This window comes from Bos grunniens, chromosome 4 (genome assembly GCF_055505025.1).
Source record: "Bos grunniens cultivar Pamir isolate PY7600 chromosome 4, Bosgru_T2T1.0, whole genome shotgun sequence".
NCBI lineage: Eukaryota > Metazoa > Chordata > Mammalia > Artiodactyla > Bovidae > Bos > Bos grunniens.
Window position 1 is genome coordinate 24,016,589 of NC_141168.1, and position 17,606 is coordinate 24,034,194.

At 49.6% G+C, this 17,606-nt stretch overlaps 1 protein-coding gene across 2 annotated transcripts in view; it reads left to right on the forward strand.

Moving 5' to 3' along the window:
• The window catches only part of PLXNA4 (plexin A4), a 480,156-nt gene that overhangs the window by 58,925 nt on the left and 403,625 nt on the right, over positions 1 to 17,606 (forward strand). For both annotated transcript variants that reach the window (XM_086395591.1, XM_086395590.1), the window contains exon 2: positions 14,430 to 15,681. In XM_086395591.1, the coding sequence (XP_086251717.1) occupies positions 14,497 to 15,681 (1,185 nt within the window). In that variant the 5' untranslated portion in view covers positions 14,430 to 14,496. The remainder of the gene's footprint in view (positions 1 to 14,429; positions 15,682 to 17,606) is intronic.

A 17,606-nucleotide genomic window follows, 5' to 3' on the forward strand; every position in this document is an offset into this window, starting at 1 on the left:
GGCACCTTGGAGAATGGTCTTGGAGGGCCTTTGCCATTCTGTGCCTCGCTTGAGAATGGGGATTCAGATTTCCTGCTCCCTGTTCATATGTTGCTGGCACCAATATGGAAATAGAGAGAGGTCTCAGCAAAATGGTGTGCGTTGCGGGGGGGCAAAGGAATTGGAAGATAAGACTGTGTTAGTTAATGGAGAATCATTGCCAGAACCCACAGGTCTCCTTGGTCCTTTGATTCATAGGTGTGTGTCCAGCAGGTGGGAGGGGCAGGATGAGATGGTGGCTCAGGTCCCCCAACTGCCTGGGACCCAAACACCTAAAGCCCATGAGAATAAGGAGAGAGTGCGGGGCTAAGAACCTCCTGCTTAGGAGGTACGGCCTCCTAATACTACCATTACTTGATCAAATATTTTAAAAATTCAGTGTTGCCTTGGTGATAGAGATTATTTCCAAACTTGAAGATATCAAATACCCTATTTTGCTAGCTCCTTGTCTGTTTACAGGTAATAGTGCCTGGTCCCCAAACTTTGTTCCAGACGATTCTGAACTTTTTTTTTAAAGGAGTGAATATAGCTCTGTTCGGCTTCCGGCTGCAGGGGAGATTTCTGCCAAGATTTGCGGCATGCAGCTGAAATGTGTTTTGTATTTTATGAGCTTTGGCTCATCGTGGAATTAAATAGCACTAATTACATGAATATAGACCAGCAAGGGAGACAACTGTTCACTTCCTGATTTTCTGGGGGATTGAAAAATAAAGGGAGGAGGAGGACAAGGACAAGGAGGGGACCAGGGAGAGAGCTCTCTCACCAGACATTAGGTGACACAGAAGTGCAGTTATTTAGCCTAAATCTGCTCCAAATGGCCTGTTCCCTCATGTTGCCCCTGCTGGGCAGAGTCACTCACTTCCTGTCAGCAGGAAGACCCTGTGGGCTGGAAGGCAGGGGGTCAGGGTATGGGATGCAGGGCTGCTCTGAAGGAGCTGGCACTGATGCTCTGGGTGGGAAGAGGCATTCTGGGAACAGAGTGGTACCTGGGAGAGATGCTGAGTGCAAGGATCTGAGCACAGTGGGTTCCCATCTGGGTCCCCTTGGCAATCTGCTTCTAGCATCCTTTCCAAACCTATTGACTTTTTTTAGTTAGAAAAGTCTACTGAGAGATTTCCAGCCATCTAAAGAGAGGAATTTCTATTCTTTTAAAAATTTTCTCCTCTTGAGGAAGATAGGAGATGAAATAGGCAGGATGTCCTTATCGTGGGGTGGTGGTTAAGCCCTTTAGTGGGTGGGGGAGCCTCAGAACTTGGAGGCCTCCTGCTGATTCTTCACTCAACTGTCGAGAGACTTGGGGTCCTCAGAGGCTGGGAGCAGTGAAGGCCCCTCCTTGGAGGGTTAACTTGCTCTCTAGAGTCTGACTCAGTGAATTGGCTGATGCCTGAGCTGACAGTGTGTCCTGCTCCAGCAATCTTTACTGAGAGAGAGAAAATAGGTTCAATGAGTGTGATGGAAGCCGGCTTAACAGCTGCGTGCCCTGCGTTCTCCAGGGCCAGATCGTGGGACTCGACCAGTGGGCCCTCCCAAAGCACCTCACAACTTGGACTTTAGCCACTACAGAGCCTTCAAGTGAAGATGCAAAGAGACTCGAGAGAGAGACTTCAGCACCAGCCTTCAGTTTTGCAGTGAACACCCACCCCTGGGCGTCGTCACCCTCACCATTTCACGGCAAAGGCCACTTGTGGAACCCTCCCCACATCAGTGTCAGCCTGTGCTCCACGTAGCCTGAAATGCTTCACTCTCACTCCGTCTAGAATTAAGTCCAAAAGAAGCACAATGAGTGACCTTGACTCAGCACCCTGTTTCCAGAAATGCCATTTTACAGATGGAGACACTGAGGCATCAAGAAAGCAGGACTGTGGCCAGCAAGAAGGACCATTCCTGATGCCTGTAGCATCCTTACTACTGTGATTCAGAGAGAAAGGGGTTCTTAGGAGTGACCTTGGCTGACAGGTCAACTGCTGTGAACGAAGAAGATCCAGCCTCTTCCTGCAACCGTGGCAGGAGAGAAGGGCCTTGAGAGAGAGGAGCTTGCTAGCCTGAAGCCCACATGATGTCACTTTGCTTTCTGGTGCTGGGCTGGGAGTCCATGGCGAGAAGATGGCGAGGCTCAGGGGAGGGGCACATGGGTGGCTGGGGGAGCCTCCATTTTAGATGAAGATCAGACAGCAAAGCAAGCCTTCAGTCTACTTCACCCCAGGCCACACGCTTGAGGTGGGCCTGGCTGGGTCGATGACTGTCCCCAGCTTGTGGTGGGCCCCCGAGACCCCTATCTGTGATGCGAATGTCTACCCAGACCTTGGGGCAGCAAAAGTGACGACAAATACTCCCTTTGTCACAGCTTTGGGGTGTCTTGAACATCTTCCCATGATATGCCCCCATTTCTGCATATCCACAGGCCAGTGGGGACGCTCAGAAGTAACTGGGAGCTAGCCCCCCTGGACAGGGCATTTTTCACCGGCAAGACCAAGGATTGGGATGGGAGAGAGTGACCACATGGACGCCAAGTCAGCTTGGGACATCTGCCCCCCAGTTCCTGGCCGGCCATTTCCTTTAAATGAGACCCTGGAAAGAAGCTGACAATTGTGTCCTCCTAGCCCAGGCTGCTTCTGAGAGTGTTGTGTTTTGAAAGCCTCGCAGCCAGACTTGGAGTAAAGAGACTCATTGCTTAGCGACTCCCCCGCCCGAGCACAGCGCCTGGAATATAAAGGACTGCCATGGTGTAATAATAGCATTCCATATTGGGCTGCCTGGGCTTCACTGGAGCTCCCACTCGGCTCTGCTGGGAATGGCGGACTTGGCCAGGAACAAGTGGTTCTGCACCCTGGGAGGGGGCTTACTCAAGGCCAAGGAGGGGAGACCTGGGGGAGGGGAAACCACAGATGGGGGACTCAGGATTCCAGCACGGACCTAATCTCTGAATGGGGGTGGCTCTCTGGCTCATTCTCTGGCAGGAGCTTCTTCCAGGCTGATTGCAAAGGCTCTGTCCATGGTAATCGTGTTCCCCCAGCCCTGTCTAATAAACTGGGAAGTAAAGGATTAAGTCACTGAGCTTGGTGCTGATTTTCCCGGGGACCAGGCTAGTTGCCTGGCAGCCAGACTCTAAGTTTGGGCCTGGCTCCCCATGTCTCCCTCTCCATACCGTTTATGCCCTTCTCTAGCCCTTCCCTGACCACGGATGGCACATTTCTCATTGCTCAAAGGAACAGAAGCACAGCGAAAGCAGACTAGAGGGATTGATCCCTGGGCTTGTGACCTGCCCCTGCTGTTGCTGCTTTCTGCTTTTGTGCTGGGTTACAACCAGGCTGACCCTTCTGGGCACGCCCCCGCCCCACCAGCCCTGCATAGGAGACTGTTTAGTCACAGCGCTGTGACCTCCTCCTGGGAGGACAGTTCCTTTGACCTGACCTTTCCCCCAGTGGTAGTGATGGAATGCACTAGGACACCCACACCTGGAGTGCTCTTCCTCCCATGAATGCGGCAGTCATTTCTGAGACATCGACAAGGAGGAGGGGTAGAAGCGAAGGCCAGGACTTGGCAGTGCAGCGCACAGGGGACGCTATAACCATCGTGTCTTCTTCTAGAAGGCAGGGACAGATGTTCTATGAAAAAAATAATTCTCTGGGAAAAGAAAGAAAATCACAATTCATGGCTCCTTCTTCTAGAAACCAAGAGTTTAAACTGAGAAATGCTAACAGGAAAAAATACCAGTTACTTCCTGAAGGTGTTCTTCTGAATGCGTTGATTACAAATTGGAGGAGGAATCTTACAAAGACCTTTGTCCATTTTACTATTTCGGATCAGTGGCTGGCTGGTGTTTCTTAGGTGAAATAGAAAGGGGACCTGGGCCGTGTCCCCAGTCCCCCCACTGCTCCCAGCTGCACACACATAAGGTGCCTCCTTGGTCCCAAACTTCAGAAAGACCACTTCAGAGTAACATGAAGATTTTTTGCCTCAGGGAGACACTGGCATGGCCTTCTCCCACCTCGCTGGGCTTGGTGACTTGCAGTCTGGCTTTGGGAACAAGGAGGGAGCTACTGACACTTAAAGAGGACTTTCCCTGGGGTCATGTACTCCAAGGAACAGAACCCCCCGGGTACCAGTTTCGGATTGGAACCAGCTGAGATACACTGTGTGCTGGCTGTGTTCTGTGTTCATTTGGTTGGTGCCAACTGCTGGGACACACAAGTCCACCAGTTCAGAACCTTGTCCCAGTTCAGTTCAGTTCAGTTGCTCAGTCGTGTCCGACCCTTTGCAACCCCATGGACCGCAGCACACCAGGCCTCCCTGTCCATTACCAACTCCTGGAGTCTACTCAAACTCATGTCCATTGAGTCGGTGATGCCATCCAACCATCTCATCCTCTGTCGTCCCCTTCTCCTTCCACCTTCAGTCTTTCCCATCATCAGGGTCTTTTCCAATAAGTCGGTTCTTCACATGAGGTGGCCAAAGTATTGGAGTTTCAGCTTCAGCATCAGTCCTTCGAATGAATATTTAGGACTGATTTCCTTTAGGATGGACTGGTTGGATCTCCTTGCAGTCCAAGGGACTCTCAAGAGTCTGCTCCAACACCACAGTTCAAAAGCATCAATTCTCTGGCACTCAGCTTTCTTTATAGTCCAACTCTCACATCCATACATGACCACTGGAAAAACCATAGCCTTGCTTAGAAGGACATTCATTGGCAAAGTAATATCTCTGCTTTTTAATATGCTGTCTAGGTTGGTCATAACTTTTCTTCCAAGGAGCAAGCATCTTTTAATTTCATGGCTTCAGTCACCATCTACAGTGATTTTGGAGCCCCCCAAAATAAAGTCTGTCACTGTTTCCATTGTTTCTCCATCTATTTGCCATGAAGTGAACTGAACTGATGGGACTGGATGCCATGATCTTAGTTTTCTGAATGTTGAGTTTTAAGCCAACTTTTTCACTCTCCTCTTTCACTTTCATTAAGAGGCTCTTTAGTTCTTCTTCGTTTCTGCCATAAATGAGGTTTCATCTGCATATCTGAGGTTATTGATATTTCTCCTGGCAAGCTTGATTCCAGCTCGTACTTCATCCAGTCCAGCATTTCTCATGATGTACTCTGCATATAAGTTATATAAGCAGAGTGACAATATATAGCCTTAACGTACTCCTTTCCTGATTTGGAACCAGTCTGTTGTTCCTTGTTCAGTTCTGACTGTTGCTTCTTGACCTGCATACAGATTTCTCAGGAGGAAGAATGGTTTATTTCTTGTCTGACTTGGATGTCTGTGGTTGGTCAGTGGGTCCTTCCATCTTGAGGCTCCATGATCTTGCAGGGCCTCAGAATCCTCTTTATCCAGCTGGTGAAAGGCTCTTTAGAGAAGACATAGCCATTTCTTACCTGTTTTGGCATGAAAGTGTCACCATGACTCCTTCACCAGTCATGCGGTCACACCTGGAGGCCATGTGGACGCAGAGAGGCCAGGGAGACCATAGCTGGTAGGCATCTCTTATCAACAGCTTTACATCAGGAGCTGCAGTGATGGAGAAGCATACCATTTTGGTGGATAGCTAGCTTCCTGTCCCCCTGGGCTCACCTGCACAAGAGATGAATTACCTCTAGTGTAGCCCCGTCAGGAGGATGAAGGAGGATGAAGTTCCTGGTTTCTAGGAAACCAGGTGGGACTGAGAGGTAGAGCTTGGCAGAGCTTGCCAGTGACTGTGGACAAGCTCAAAGAGGAAAGCTACAGGGTCCAATATACCTTAGCCACCAGACAGCAGGGCTACTGTTCTCTGCTTTGGAGTGTCTATAGTCCTTGACACCCAGCTCAGAACCCCACATGTGATACATATTCCATCAACACTCATTGGCCGAATGAACGAACACATCCTGACTTCCAGTAACTGGGTCTCCTGTGTTGTCTCTTTTCCTCGCTGCAGTTTAGTTTTCATGCCCAGCTCTTTCTTCTCAACATGGTCTGTGCTGAGTTCCTCTGCTGAGTAGGGAGATGGTCCTCAAGTCTAATTTGTGGATGCCAGGCAACCTATTATGATGTTCCACTTGGTGGACTGGCAGCTCCCATTGTAAACTGTGTCTGAGAGATGTAGTTTCCCATTGCATTTGAAGGCATGTTTTTAATGGACAAAATAGGCTATTTAAGTAGCTACATGCCCTGGGTTAGAGTGGGTAAAGTCAGCATTGTGAGTTTGGCCTAAGTGGCTCAGCATCGAGATTTACATGGTACTTCAGTTGTAGGGGAATCCCAGCTGCTGTCTCATACACTCTTCTGTGAAGTCGTCATTCATTCCTCATTTAGTCACTCATCAACTCGTTCATTCATAATTCATCCATCCACTCATTTATGCATTCCCAAACATTTATGACATACCAACCATGTATCCAGCTCTGGGCTTGAAATAGAAGAGAATAGTGGCAAAAAATACATAGTAATTTCTAACCTCCAGAAGCTCATATTTTTTAGAGAAGGGGGAGCATCAATGGGCAAATATAACAGCGTTTGTGGGATGTGAGACTAACCTGAGTTCCTGCAGTAACACATGGGTGAGGGGCTGTCCTAGACCAATGCCAGGGTCAGACATGATTCATCAGAAGAATGAGGCCTTAGGGGAGGGGTTGGGGTGGTCATCCCAGGCCAGGTAACCACCTATGCAGAAGACACAGGGGTGTGGACAGGTGAAGATCCCAAGAGACTTGTCAGCATGGCCTTCAAGACAAAGGCCTAGCAGACAGGGGAGCATTGTGATGGACTATGAAAGTCAACATGCACACACACACTCATTATATTAGCAAAATTCTAGTTTATCTCTGGGGCAGTGGGACCCAGGCATGATTACTTCTTGTGAAAGGACAATCTATTAGAGAGGATGTGGTGAGAGACACTTATTCTTTTGGCTGGAAGGCTGGATTTTTCTGTGTATGGGTCATAATTCTTTCATTAACAAGTGCCAGAACCCTCGCTGGCTTATATAAAAGGGGAATTTTTGGCTCCTGTAGCTGGAAAGTATAAGCATAGAGCTGGCTTCAGTGCACGTGATCTAGACATCTGTGTGATCACCAGGACCTGGGACTCAGGACTTTCCGTGCCCTGGCTCAACTCTGCTCTCCCGGGACTAGGCTTCCTTCTCTTCAGGGTCCCCGCCCCTCTCCAACCCCTCTGGTTACAAGATGGTGCCCAGAGTTCTTAAGCCCGCCCCTCTCCAAGGACACAGCCAATGGGAGACCTAGAATGTTTTCCTCAGCACTCCCATCCAAAGTCTATTGCCTCCCAGAGATTCTGATCCAACCAAGTGCCCATCCCTGAACCAGTCACTGGGACCCGCCCCTGCTCTGTGCTGATTGGTTTGAGCTTGGGTGACGTGTCCTCCCCTGAACCAGGGGTGAAGTTAATTTTCCCAGAAACTTTTGGCTGAGAAAGGGTGAAGGGGTGGATCTCTAGAGGATAAATGAATAGTAGCGAAAACAACAGGTGTCTACTGTGTCTAACAGTGTCTTCCAATTTTTGTGTTTTGATCATGACTGTATTAGTCAGGGTTTTCCAGAGAAGCAGAAGCTCTGTGTGTGTGTGTGTGTGTGTGTGTGTGTGTGTGTGTGTGTAGAGAGAGAGAGAGAGGAGTTTATTTTAAGGAATTAGGTCATGCAATTATAGAGGCTCCAAGTCCAAAATCAGCAGAGTAGGACTGCAGACTTGAGACTCAGAGGAAAGCCCATGTCGTAGTTCAAGTCCAAAGGCATCGGCTGCAGAATTCCCTCTCCCTTGGGGAGGTCACGCTTTTGTTTGAGTCAGTCTTCAACTGATTGGGTGGCTGCACACCCATATTATAGGGGGAAGTCTGCCTCACTCAAAGTCCACTGATTCAAATAGTAATCGCATCCAAAAACCCCTCTCAGAAACATCCAGGATAACGTTTGCCCACATATCTAGGCACCATGGCCCAGTCAAGTGGACACATCATAGTTACCATGACAATGACCGACTGTAGGAAGTAGACTTACTTCACACTCATGCATGCACTTACGTGGCTAAAACATCAGTCTCACAGAAGTTTTATCCTTCCTAAATGTGACATGCTTTTATTTTTCTCCTCGATTTTATTTCATTAAAAAGAGCACATGTGGCCTGCTCAGTTGATTTCTAGACTCAGGATGGATTGTGATTTGTCTTTTGAAACGCCATCCCAGAAAACATTTTCTGGATGTTCTATTATTCCATAGCAAAGGTCCTGAGGACAAGAGGATTCTGTTCAGAGGTTCAGGGAAGTACTGTGTGCCACCGAGGAAGACCTGAAGAGATTTCCAAGTCCCAGTATGACTGGGTGTGACCCCAGCCAGGACCTATAACTACTCATGCATCTGTTTCCTTATCTGTAAAGGCTGCCTACTTACAAATACTTCTTCTGCCTAACAGGGTTGCCACGCATAGTACAGTCAGAACAAGGTAATATATATGAAAACACTTTGTAAACTCAGAAGTAATTTTGTGCAGTAATTGCTATTTTTAAACTACTCTATAATAACTTTCTTCTCTGCCACTCAAGAATCTGAGAAGATGATGCTATTTCATGAAAATTAGTTTGAGCTCTTCACCACGTGCCACATAAAACAAAGCCCCAATTTCTTTAATCAAAATGATGATCAGCTTCTAAAAATGAGTCCCACCTCTGCTGAGATGATTTAGAATTAAAATTTGATTTCAAAGAGGGGGAAACAGCAGCGTGTTTGGGTTGGATTCAGAGTCTTTCAGCCCCACCTTCCTGAGCCTTTCTCATTCTTCCTAGTTCCTGAGTCCTTCAGGGCCATTTGGGGGTGACTCGGCTTCATTATTTGCCTTGAAGCATCTGAACTGGGCTGAATGCCACCTCCAATACTTGGTTTTTCAAATCAACCGAGTGATGACCCGAGAGAGGAATGGCAGATGGGACCTGGAATCTCAATGGGGGTTTCCTAGGTCACATCCTCACTTACCAGGATTAAATCCAGCTTTGCCAGGACGGACGGCCTCAGGCAGCCTTGGGCGGGGGCAGGTGGGCAACTCTACCCACCTTTGGGTCTGGCACTGGGCTGGGAGGGCTGCAGTTGGTTCACCCCTGGGTGGCACCGGGTGGGGTCTCTGATGAGGCAAGCTGGGGCCCTCCACATCCCTAGAGCTCACATCCCTACCTCCCCCATTCTCTTCCATTTCTCTTATTTGTTTTTTAATCAGTCTCTTTCGTGGTGTGTGAAATGAGAGGCTGGTTATTCCTATCACACGTTATTGTTTTCTGTGGGTTCCCCCCTCTCCAGGCGCAGTAATTTCGCCGTCCTCAGATGAGGGTGACGAGTGTTTGAGATGCATAACTGTGTCTCATTTCAGTGCCTAATAGAAGATGGGGAATGAGGCCTGGCACCTTTCTGCTCAGTAAATTTATAATTACAGGCTTCCTCGTCTCGCCTCTTGCAAACCAGAGAGCTGTTGATTGGCTTGTGGGCCCGTGAGTGGGTACAGTAAGGCAGGGCTGTGGCAGGCACGCTTTCCTGGTGCTCGGCAGGTTCCAATACAGGGACTGTTGACAGTTCCCTCCAGAAGGCTGGTGGCTGGGGCCTGACCCGCACCTGCCTGTCTGGAATGAGGATTACCAACCCCGCTGGAATTTGGCTGTTGGCAGCGGTGTTCTCAGAGCTGCAGTAGCCAGCAGAGCACATGGCACCCATACAGCAGGCTCCTCCAGACAAAGGCTGAAGGGGTTCAGGTGAAGTCGGGAGACAGGCCAAGGGTGGTGAGAAGAGCCCTGGATTGGGAGTCCAGGGACTTGAGCTTGACCCCATCCCCACTGTGAGCTCACTGTTTGACCTCCTGCAAGTCATTTAACGTCTGTGGGTCACAGCTTTCTTGTCTCTAAAATCAGCGGTTGGAATTGTCCAAATGGATCATCTCTTTCAGATAAACTTCTAGATTCTGATACTTAGATGTGCACAGGCAATTCACAATGAACCATCCTGACCCCTCATCACTTACAGAGGTGGTACCTTTGGGTATTTTTTGATCCTAGTCCCTCTAATCTTGTTAAAGTCTTGTCAACAACAACAACAACAACAACACAGCAACATCCATAACAACCCACACATAAGAAACACTTACTTGGGGCCAGGAGAGACTGTGTGCCAGGCACTTTCCAGTCATTATTGCTTTTAGAAATAAATACCTGTGCCTGCCTGATGGGCGTTACCTGTGAGGTTATGCCCTGGGGGTTCCAGGGGCTTTGCTTTCCCCCTACAGAGCTAGGAGAGGTATTGCTGGGTGATGTATTGGGATTTCTGTGTGTGGGAACTTAACATGGATTAAAATGGACTTCCAGGACTTCTCTAGTGGTCTAGCGGTTAAGACTTCACCTTCCAATGCAGGAGGTGCGAGTTCAATCCCTATTTGGGGGGCTAAGATCTCACATGCCACATGGCCAAAAAAACAAAGCATAAAACTGAAGCAGTGTAACAAATTTGATAAGAGCTTTCACTGGAAAGAATCAAAATTTAAAAATAAATAAGTAAATAAAATTGACTTCTGGGGGCTCTGGAATTGTGCTTTCCTAGAAAGAGGACAGCTTTTGTAGTACTACAATGCTGGGCTTCACCTGAGCTTTCCTGGTAGCCCAGTCAGTAATGAATCTGCCTGTAGTGCAGGAAACCCAGGTTTGATCCCTGGTTTGGAAAGATCCCCTGGAAAAGGAAATGGTACTCCATTCCAGTATTCTTTCTTAGAAAATCCTATGGACAGAGGAGTCTGGTGGGTCTCAAGAGTCAGACACGACTTAGTGACTAGACCACCACCACCACCAATGCTGGGTTTCAGCCTCAGCTCTGCCAGCTTATGAGCCATGAGCCATGAGCCATGAGCCATGTGCTCTTGCTGAGCTGGCTTCCTCACCTGCAAAGCAAATCAAACACTTCTGACCCCAGCCAACAGGTGTCTGATGAGTGAGGTCATGGGTGTCCTGGCATTTGGCTGGGGCCGGGGGTCCTGTAAGTGATACACAGATGCTGATGCTCCTCCTCACCTCCAGCCCTCTTCCTGCCAGCCAGAAAAAGGTCTTGAGTCTCCATTCCATGTCAGCTGTGGGTCTGGCGCTGTGGACGCACCAATGAACAAGGTACCCCCTGCTCCCAGGGAGCTCTCACAGGCCTCAGCTCCAAACTCAGTTCTTTCAGCAAAGGTTAAACCGACAGGAGCATGGAGGTCCTTTCTGGAAGCAGGACCTAAGCTCTTCCCAAGTTTTTTCTCCGACACCGTGTATTTTAGTCTCAACCTCCCAGGGACACCTTGACAAGGTCCTGGCTCCCTTTCTCACCCTATGTCCTTCTGACTCTTACGAACTGTGTTTTCCAGACAGACGCCTCCTGGTGTGCACCCTGAGGGTGCCCTCGCTGTGGCTCCAAGGACCCCTCCCCAGGGAGGCCCTTCCTCTCCAGCTCTTCAGGTCCTCTCAAAGTTCAAGGCTCAGCCCAAATGCCCTGGCCTCGCTGAGGCATCCTGCAGCCTTCTCCTTGTTCCCCTTGCCCCAGGTTAGAGGTCAGCTGTACTCATCTGAGCTCTTGAAGTCCATCATCTAACATTCCATCATCTGAGTAACTGGGGTTCTGGTGGTATCCACCCCCCTGACTCAGGGTTCTTCCAGGGCCTGGTCCAGCCTTGGCCATCCTTGGATCCACAGTATCTTGCTCATTTGGAATGTGCCCTGAGCTCATGTTTGCCTTGTGGAGGAAGAGATGAAGGTCATCTGCTCACAGGATTGCTGTTGGTCCTGGGTGTGCTGTCTGCCAGTTCCCCTCCTCTGATGTTTTTTTGAGAAGATTTGTGGTTTTCACTGGGACCTTTGCTGACAATGTCAAGTGTCTGTTTAACTTTCTTCTTTCGTCTCTTGTTTATTCGCTCAGTTGTGTCCAACTCTTTTGGACCCCACGGACTGCAGCACACCAGGCTTCCCTGTCCTTCACCATCTCCCAGAGCTTGCTCAAACTCATGTCCATTGAGTCAATGATCCCATCCAACCATCTCATCCTCTGTTGCCCTCTTCTCCCCCTGCCCTCAATCTTTCCCAGCATCAGGATCTTTTCCAATGAGTAGGCTTTTCACATCAGGTGGCCAAGATATTGGAGCTTCAAATTCAGTATCAGTTCTTCCAATGAATATTCAGGGTTGATTTCATTTAGGACTTTGCACTCTCTCTGCTTGGGATTTCCCTGGTGGCTCAGATGGTAAAGAATCTGCCTGTAATATACGAGACCTAGGTTCGATCCCTGGGTCGGGAAGGTACCCTGGACAAGAGAATGACTACCCACTCCAGCATTCTTTCCTGGAGAATTCCATGCACAGAGGAGCCTGGTTGGGCTATAGTCCATGGGGTCGCAAAGAGTCTGACATGACTGAGAGACTAACAGTAACTAACAAGTTGCTTGGGATGGGGGATGGGTCTTTGGCTCAGTCACCTACCTCTTCCTATCAGCTTGTTTCTGAGTTATTTGGGCAGGGACTGGGGGGAGAATGAAAGAAATTCCACAGAGGTGAGATGTCTCTGAATAAGACGTAGGCCATTCCTTCCCAGATTTCTCCCAAACTGGAAGAAATATGAAAAGCCATTTTCTGGAAATGCATGCCAAAAGGCATCTTGAATAGAAATGAATGAGACCATTAGGATGGAAAACTATATTGTTCCACAGGGAGTTGTTTATTTATTTATTTACTTGACCATTTCTTAAAGCATTTGTGCTCTGCCTTTAATGAAAACCTCTCAGAGGAGGCCTCACTATGGGCGGCAGCCAAGATCTGCCTCATTAAAATGACATCGAGGCTCAGAGCTGGGCAGTGGACCCAGAGGACCGGGTTGCTGACACGCAGTGAAGGGATCTGGGATTTGGGTTGTTAATTTGGCCTCTTGCACTGACCAGCAGGGATTGGGGTGGAGGGGAGGGGCAAAGGAGAACCTTCCCCTGCAGTAGGTGCAGACCCAGGGGGCTGGAGCTGTAATGGACAGCCCCCGAGGAAGGGTTGTTTGAACTGATCTGTTGTGTATAAGCCGTCACTGGTGGACATTCCCATCTGTGCCCGGCTGGGGTAAACTGAAATGGTTTAGCAGGACAATACGAGAGCATGGACCTCAATTAACCTTTGTGCCAGTGACCTGATTTGCATGTATGATGTTTCCATGCACGTGTGAGTTGGGCTCTCTTGCTTTTTTCAAAAAATGAGTCAGTTTATTCAAGTATAGTTTTATACATATATAGCATTTCAAAACATTTATTTATTTTTGGCTATGCTGGGTCTTCGTTGGTGCGCATGGGCTTTCTCTAGTGCTGGTGAGCAGGGGCTACTCTCCAGTTGCCGTGCATGGGCTACTCATTGAAGTGGCTTCCCTTGCTGAAGAAGCATGGGCCCTGGGTGCAAGAGCTTCAGTAGTTTCGGCGCAGGGGCTTAGTTGCTCTGAGGCACGTGGAATCTTCCTGGACCGGGGATCAAACCCATCTCCCCTGCATTGTTGGCAGGTGGATTCTTAACCACAGGATCCCCAGGGATGTCGGATGACCTTTACTGCTTTTACCTGTGCATCTTGGATACCTGCCCTCCGCTCTAAAGTGGGAGTGTCGGAGGTTCTTACATCAGGAGGCTGCTAGTTAGGGTCCTAGTAGGAAACATCCTACATGCAAATCAGGTCATTGGCACAAAGGTTAATAGAGGAGCTGTTGACCAGGTGCCTCCTCAGAGGCAGGGCGGTGTTTAGGGCCAAAAACACGGAGGCCCTTTATCTCCCCTAGGACCAAATGGAGGCAGATAGGAGGCAATCCACAGACTCCGGGGATGGGGAGGCCGAATACACGCAGCCCACCTCCCCTCTTCTGAGCCTCTCCCCTTCCCACTGGGTTTCTGCTGATTATCCTCACTCTGCTGCACCTAACTCAGCCCAAGGGCAAGGAACCTGCACATGTAAGGGCTCCTGGGCACAGAGAAGGGAAGAGAGCAGAGCTAGGTGTGTGTGTGTGGGGGGGGGAGGGGCAGGTGGAAGATACACAGCACTAAAAATTTGTTCAAATGAAATGAGAGTCCCTGGAAGGTGCTGGACAGTGACTGATGCACAGTCAGGCATTCTGTGGGCAATGACTATCATCATCAACATTATCATCATTATTACCACCACCATTATCACTGTTGCTACCATCGCTAGTATTATTACTAGTACTACTACTGACATGCCCACCTGCTGCCACTAGCTTGGGCTGACTCATACATGGATGCTGGGGACCAGCCCCAGCTTCCCCCCTTGAAGATCTATTTCAGTGTGTGCAGGATGCTTTGAGGGCCCAGCCAGACAAGCTATGGGGTGAAACTAAGACTCGGCCTTTGTCATCAGCATCACCTCTTTCCTTTCCCCCACAGGGAGCCTGCACTCCTCACGTGACACTGCTGTGCCCAGTGCCCCGTGCCCCAAGGACGCGTCTCTGAAATGAAAGCCATGCCTTGGAACTGGACTTGCCTGCTCTCCCATCTCCTGATGGTGGGGATGGGCTCCTCCACTCTGCTCCCCCGGCAGTCGCCCCCACCGTCCCAGAAGCGGTCTTTCGTCACGTTCCGCGGGGAGCCCGCCGAGAGCTTCAACCACCTGGTGGTGGATGAGAGGACAGGGCACATTTACGTGGGTGCCGTCAACCGGATCTACAAGCTCTCCAGTGACCTGAAGGTCCTGGTGACCCACCAGACGGGGCCGGACGAGGACAACCCCAAGTGCTACCCGCCCCGCATCGTCCAGACATGCAACGAGCCCCTGACCCCCACCAATAATGTCAACAAAATGCTGCTGATAGACTACAAGGAGAACAGGCTAATCGCCTGTGGGAGCCTGTACCAGGGCATCTGCAAGCTACTGAGGCTGGAGGACCTCTTCAAGCTGGGGGAGCCTTTCCACAAGAAGGAACACTACCTGTCGGGGGTCAACGAGAGTGGCTCCGTCTTTGGGGTAATCGTCTCCTACAACAACCTGGATGACAAGCTCTTCATTGCCACTGCTGTGGATGGGAAGCCTGAGTATTTCCCCACCATCTCTAGCCGGAAACTGACCAAGAACTCGGAGGCAGACGGCATGTTCGCATATGTTTTCCACGACGAGTTTGTGGCCTCGATGATCAAGATCCCTTCGGACACTTTCACCGTCATCCCCGACTTTGATATCTACTATGTCTACGGCTTCAGCAGCGGCAACTTTGTCTACTTTTTGACGCTCCAGCCTGAGATGGTGTCTCCCCCGGGCTCTACCACAAAGGAGCAGGTTTATACGTCCAAGCTTGTGAGGCTTTGCAAGGAGGACACAGCCTTCAACTCCTACGTGGAGGTGCCCATCGGCTGTGAGCGCAGCGGGGTGGAGTACCGCCTGCTGCAGGCCGCCTACCTGTCCAAAGCCGGGGCCGTGCTCGCCCGGACCCTTGGGGTCCGCCCAGAGGACGACCTGCTCTTCACCGTCTTCTCCAAAGGCCAGAAGCGGAAGATGAAATCCCTGGACGAGTCGGCCTTATGCATCTTCATCCTAAAGCAAATCAACGACCGCATTAAAGAGCGGCTGCAGTCCTGCTACCGGGGCGAGGGCACGCTGGACCTGGCCTGGCTCAAGGTGAAGGACATTCCCTGCAGCAGTGCGGTGAGTCCAGGGAGGACCTGTGGGCCTGGAGGGCACAATGAGGAGGCCCAGGCTGTGGCCTCCACAGGGTGTGAACCACCTGTCCCGTTTTGTAGATGAGACAAGTATATCCCACCTCTGGGGCTCCTTAGGCTCCGATCATCACCAGTTCAGGCATGCTGTGACCACTAGCACTGAGCTTATGAGAGTCAGAGCCGGAGCTGAATGTAGATTTCCTATCGGCACTTTTCTCTGTTCTGATTGGCTCATTGGCTGAAAGAGGAGGGGCTAGAATAGGCAGGAATTGTATGCTGTACATTCCGCGTGGACCAGGCATTGTTGAAGGCTGCATTGTGTGTGCTGTGATGCCAGATGTGTACCCACCTTCTTCTTTTTTTTTAATTAATTTGATTTATTTTAATTGGAGGATAATTATATTACAATATTGTGATGTTTTTTGCCATACATAACATGAATCAGCCACAGGTATACATGTGTCCCCCCAAACAATCCTGAATCCCCACCCACTTCCCTCCCCACCATATCCCTCCAGATTGTCCCAGAGCCCTGGCTTTGGATGCCTCACCTCGTGCACTGGTGTACCCACCTTCTTACCAACCACACCTGTTAGTCACCCTTCTGAGCATAGAATAAAACCATTGGGTGATGGGGGGGCAGAGCTTAGAGTAAAACCACTACTGGGAGTAGGGGAGGCAGTCATTTCACATTTGGAGTAGATGTAGAACTTCTGAAGAGGTATGTTTTTAGCCCCTTGTGTCTTTAGGAAATGGCAAAATAAGATCAGAAGGAATAGGATGAGAGTCCAGTGAACACAGATGAAAAACAGAGCTTGCTTAGAAAACTGCATTTGTTAGGCATCTTCTGTGTGCACAGTTCCATGGAGGAGATATGTCACAATGTCCAGAAGCAGCCACGGAGCGGTGCTGGGTGACAGAAGGGCTGAAGGAAACTGGAGGAAGGGGAGAATGAAGGGTTGGTTTGGGAAGCCTGCCCAGGGTCCTGATGGACAGACGACCTCAGGCTGCTGGGTGACCGCAGGTGCTGCGGGCTACACAGACTCCTGCCTCTCCCAGCCTAACCCACTTGTGACCCAAAGTGAAAAGCACCTGCCTTTCTATGGCTTGACTTCTGTTCATCTTCATGGTTGTTTTTTCTCAACCACTCTTCAAGTGACTTAGAAGGTTCAGCTATTGGCATCTTCTATGCTCTGTGTCACTCTCCTTTCCCTTTTTCCTATTTATTGTCCATTTGAAAAATTATGAACCTTGTTTGAGAAAACCTATCCCATAATATTAGTGTAGGAGAAGAAAAGTCAGTTCACTCATCAGGTAGAAGCATTCAGTTGTGTGGATGTGGTTCTTGACTCCTAGTCAAACTTTGATGGAATCCCATATTAGGAGAGGGTATTTGGACTGATTTAAGAAGTGCAAGTTTCGTTCATAAAGTGTGGCTGCTTGCCAAGCAGCCCTCAGAGGGCACTGGCACCCCACCCCCAGCGTGTGGTGAGGTCGTTCCTCGGGGTACTGGGATTTGGGGTGATGGCAGGGGAGAGGAAAAGAAAGAAGGAACTCACTTGCCACCCAAAGTTTGTCTTTGGTGCCCTAGCATTTAGGCTCAGGCTGTTTTCTAGTGATGCATTTTCCAGAGGCTGAAATTATAAGATGTCATTTCTTCTTGGAGGTCCTGAAAAGCCAGGAGATGCCCCTAGTGTCACAAAGGGAATTGAAGAGGCATTGAAGAGGCACCATGAGCCAAAGAAGGAAGCAACACATTGAGGGGGCTTGAGGCCAGGGAATGGAGGGGACTCCCTTGTATCTGCTGAGCCCTAGAGACTTTGGTTTGGGCAGTAGGTGATCCACTCAAGAATCTATAAGATGGGTTTATGGGCTTCCTGGGCTGTGGACTGCTCCCACATGAAGACAAGG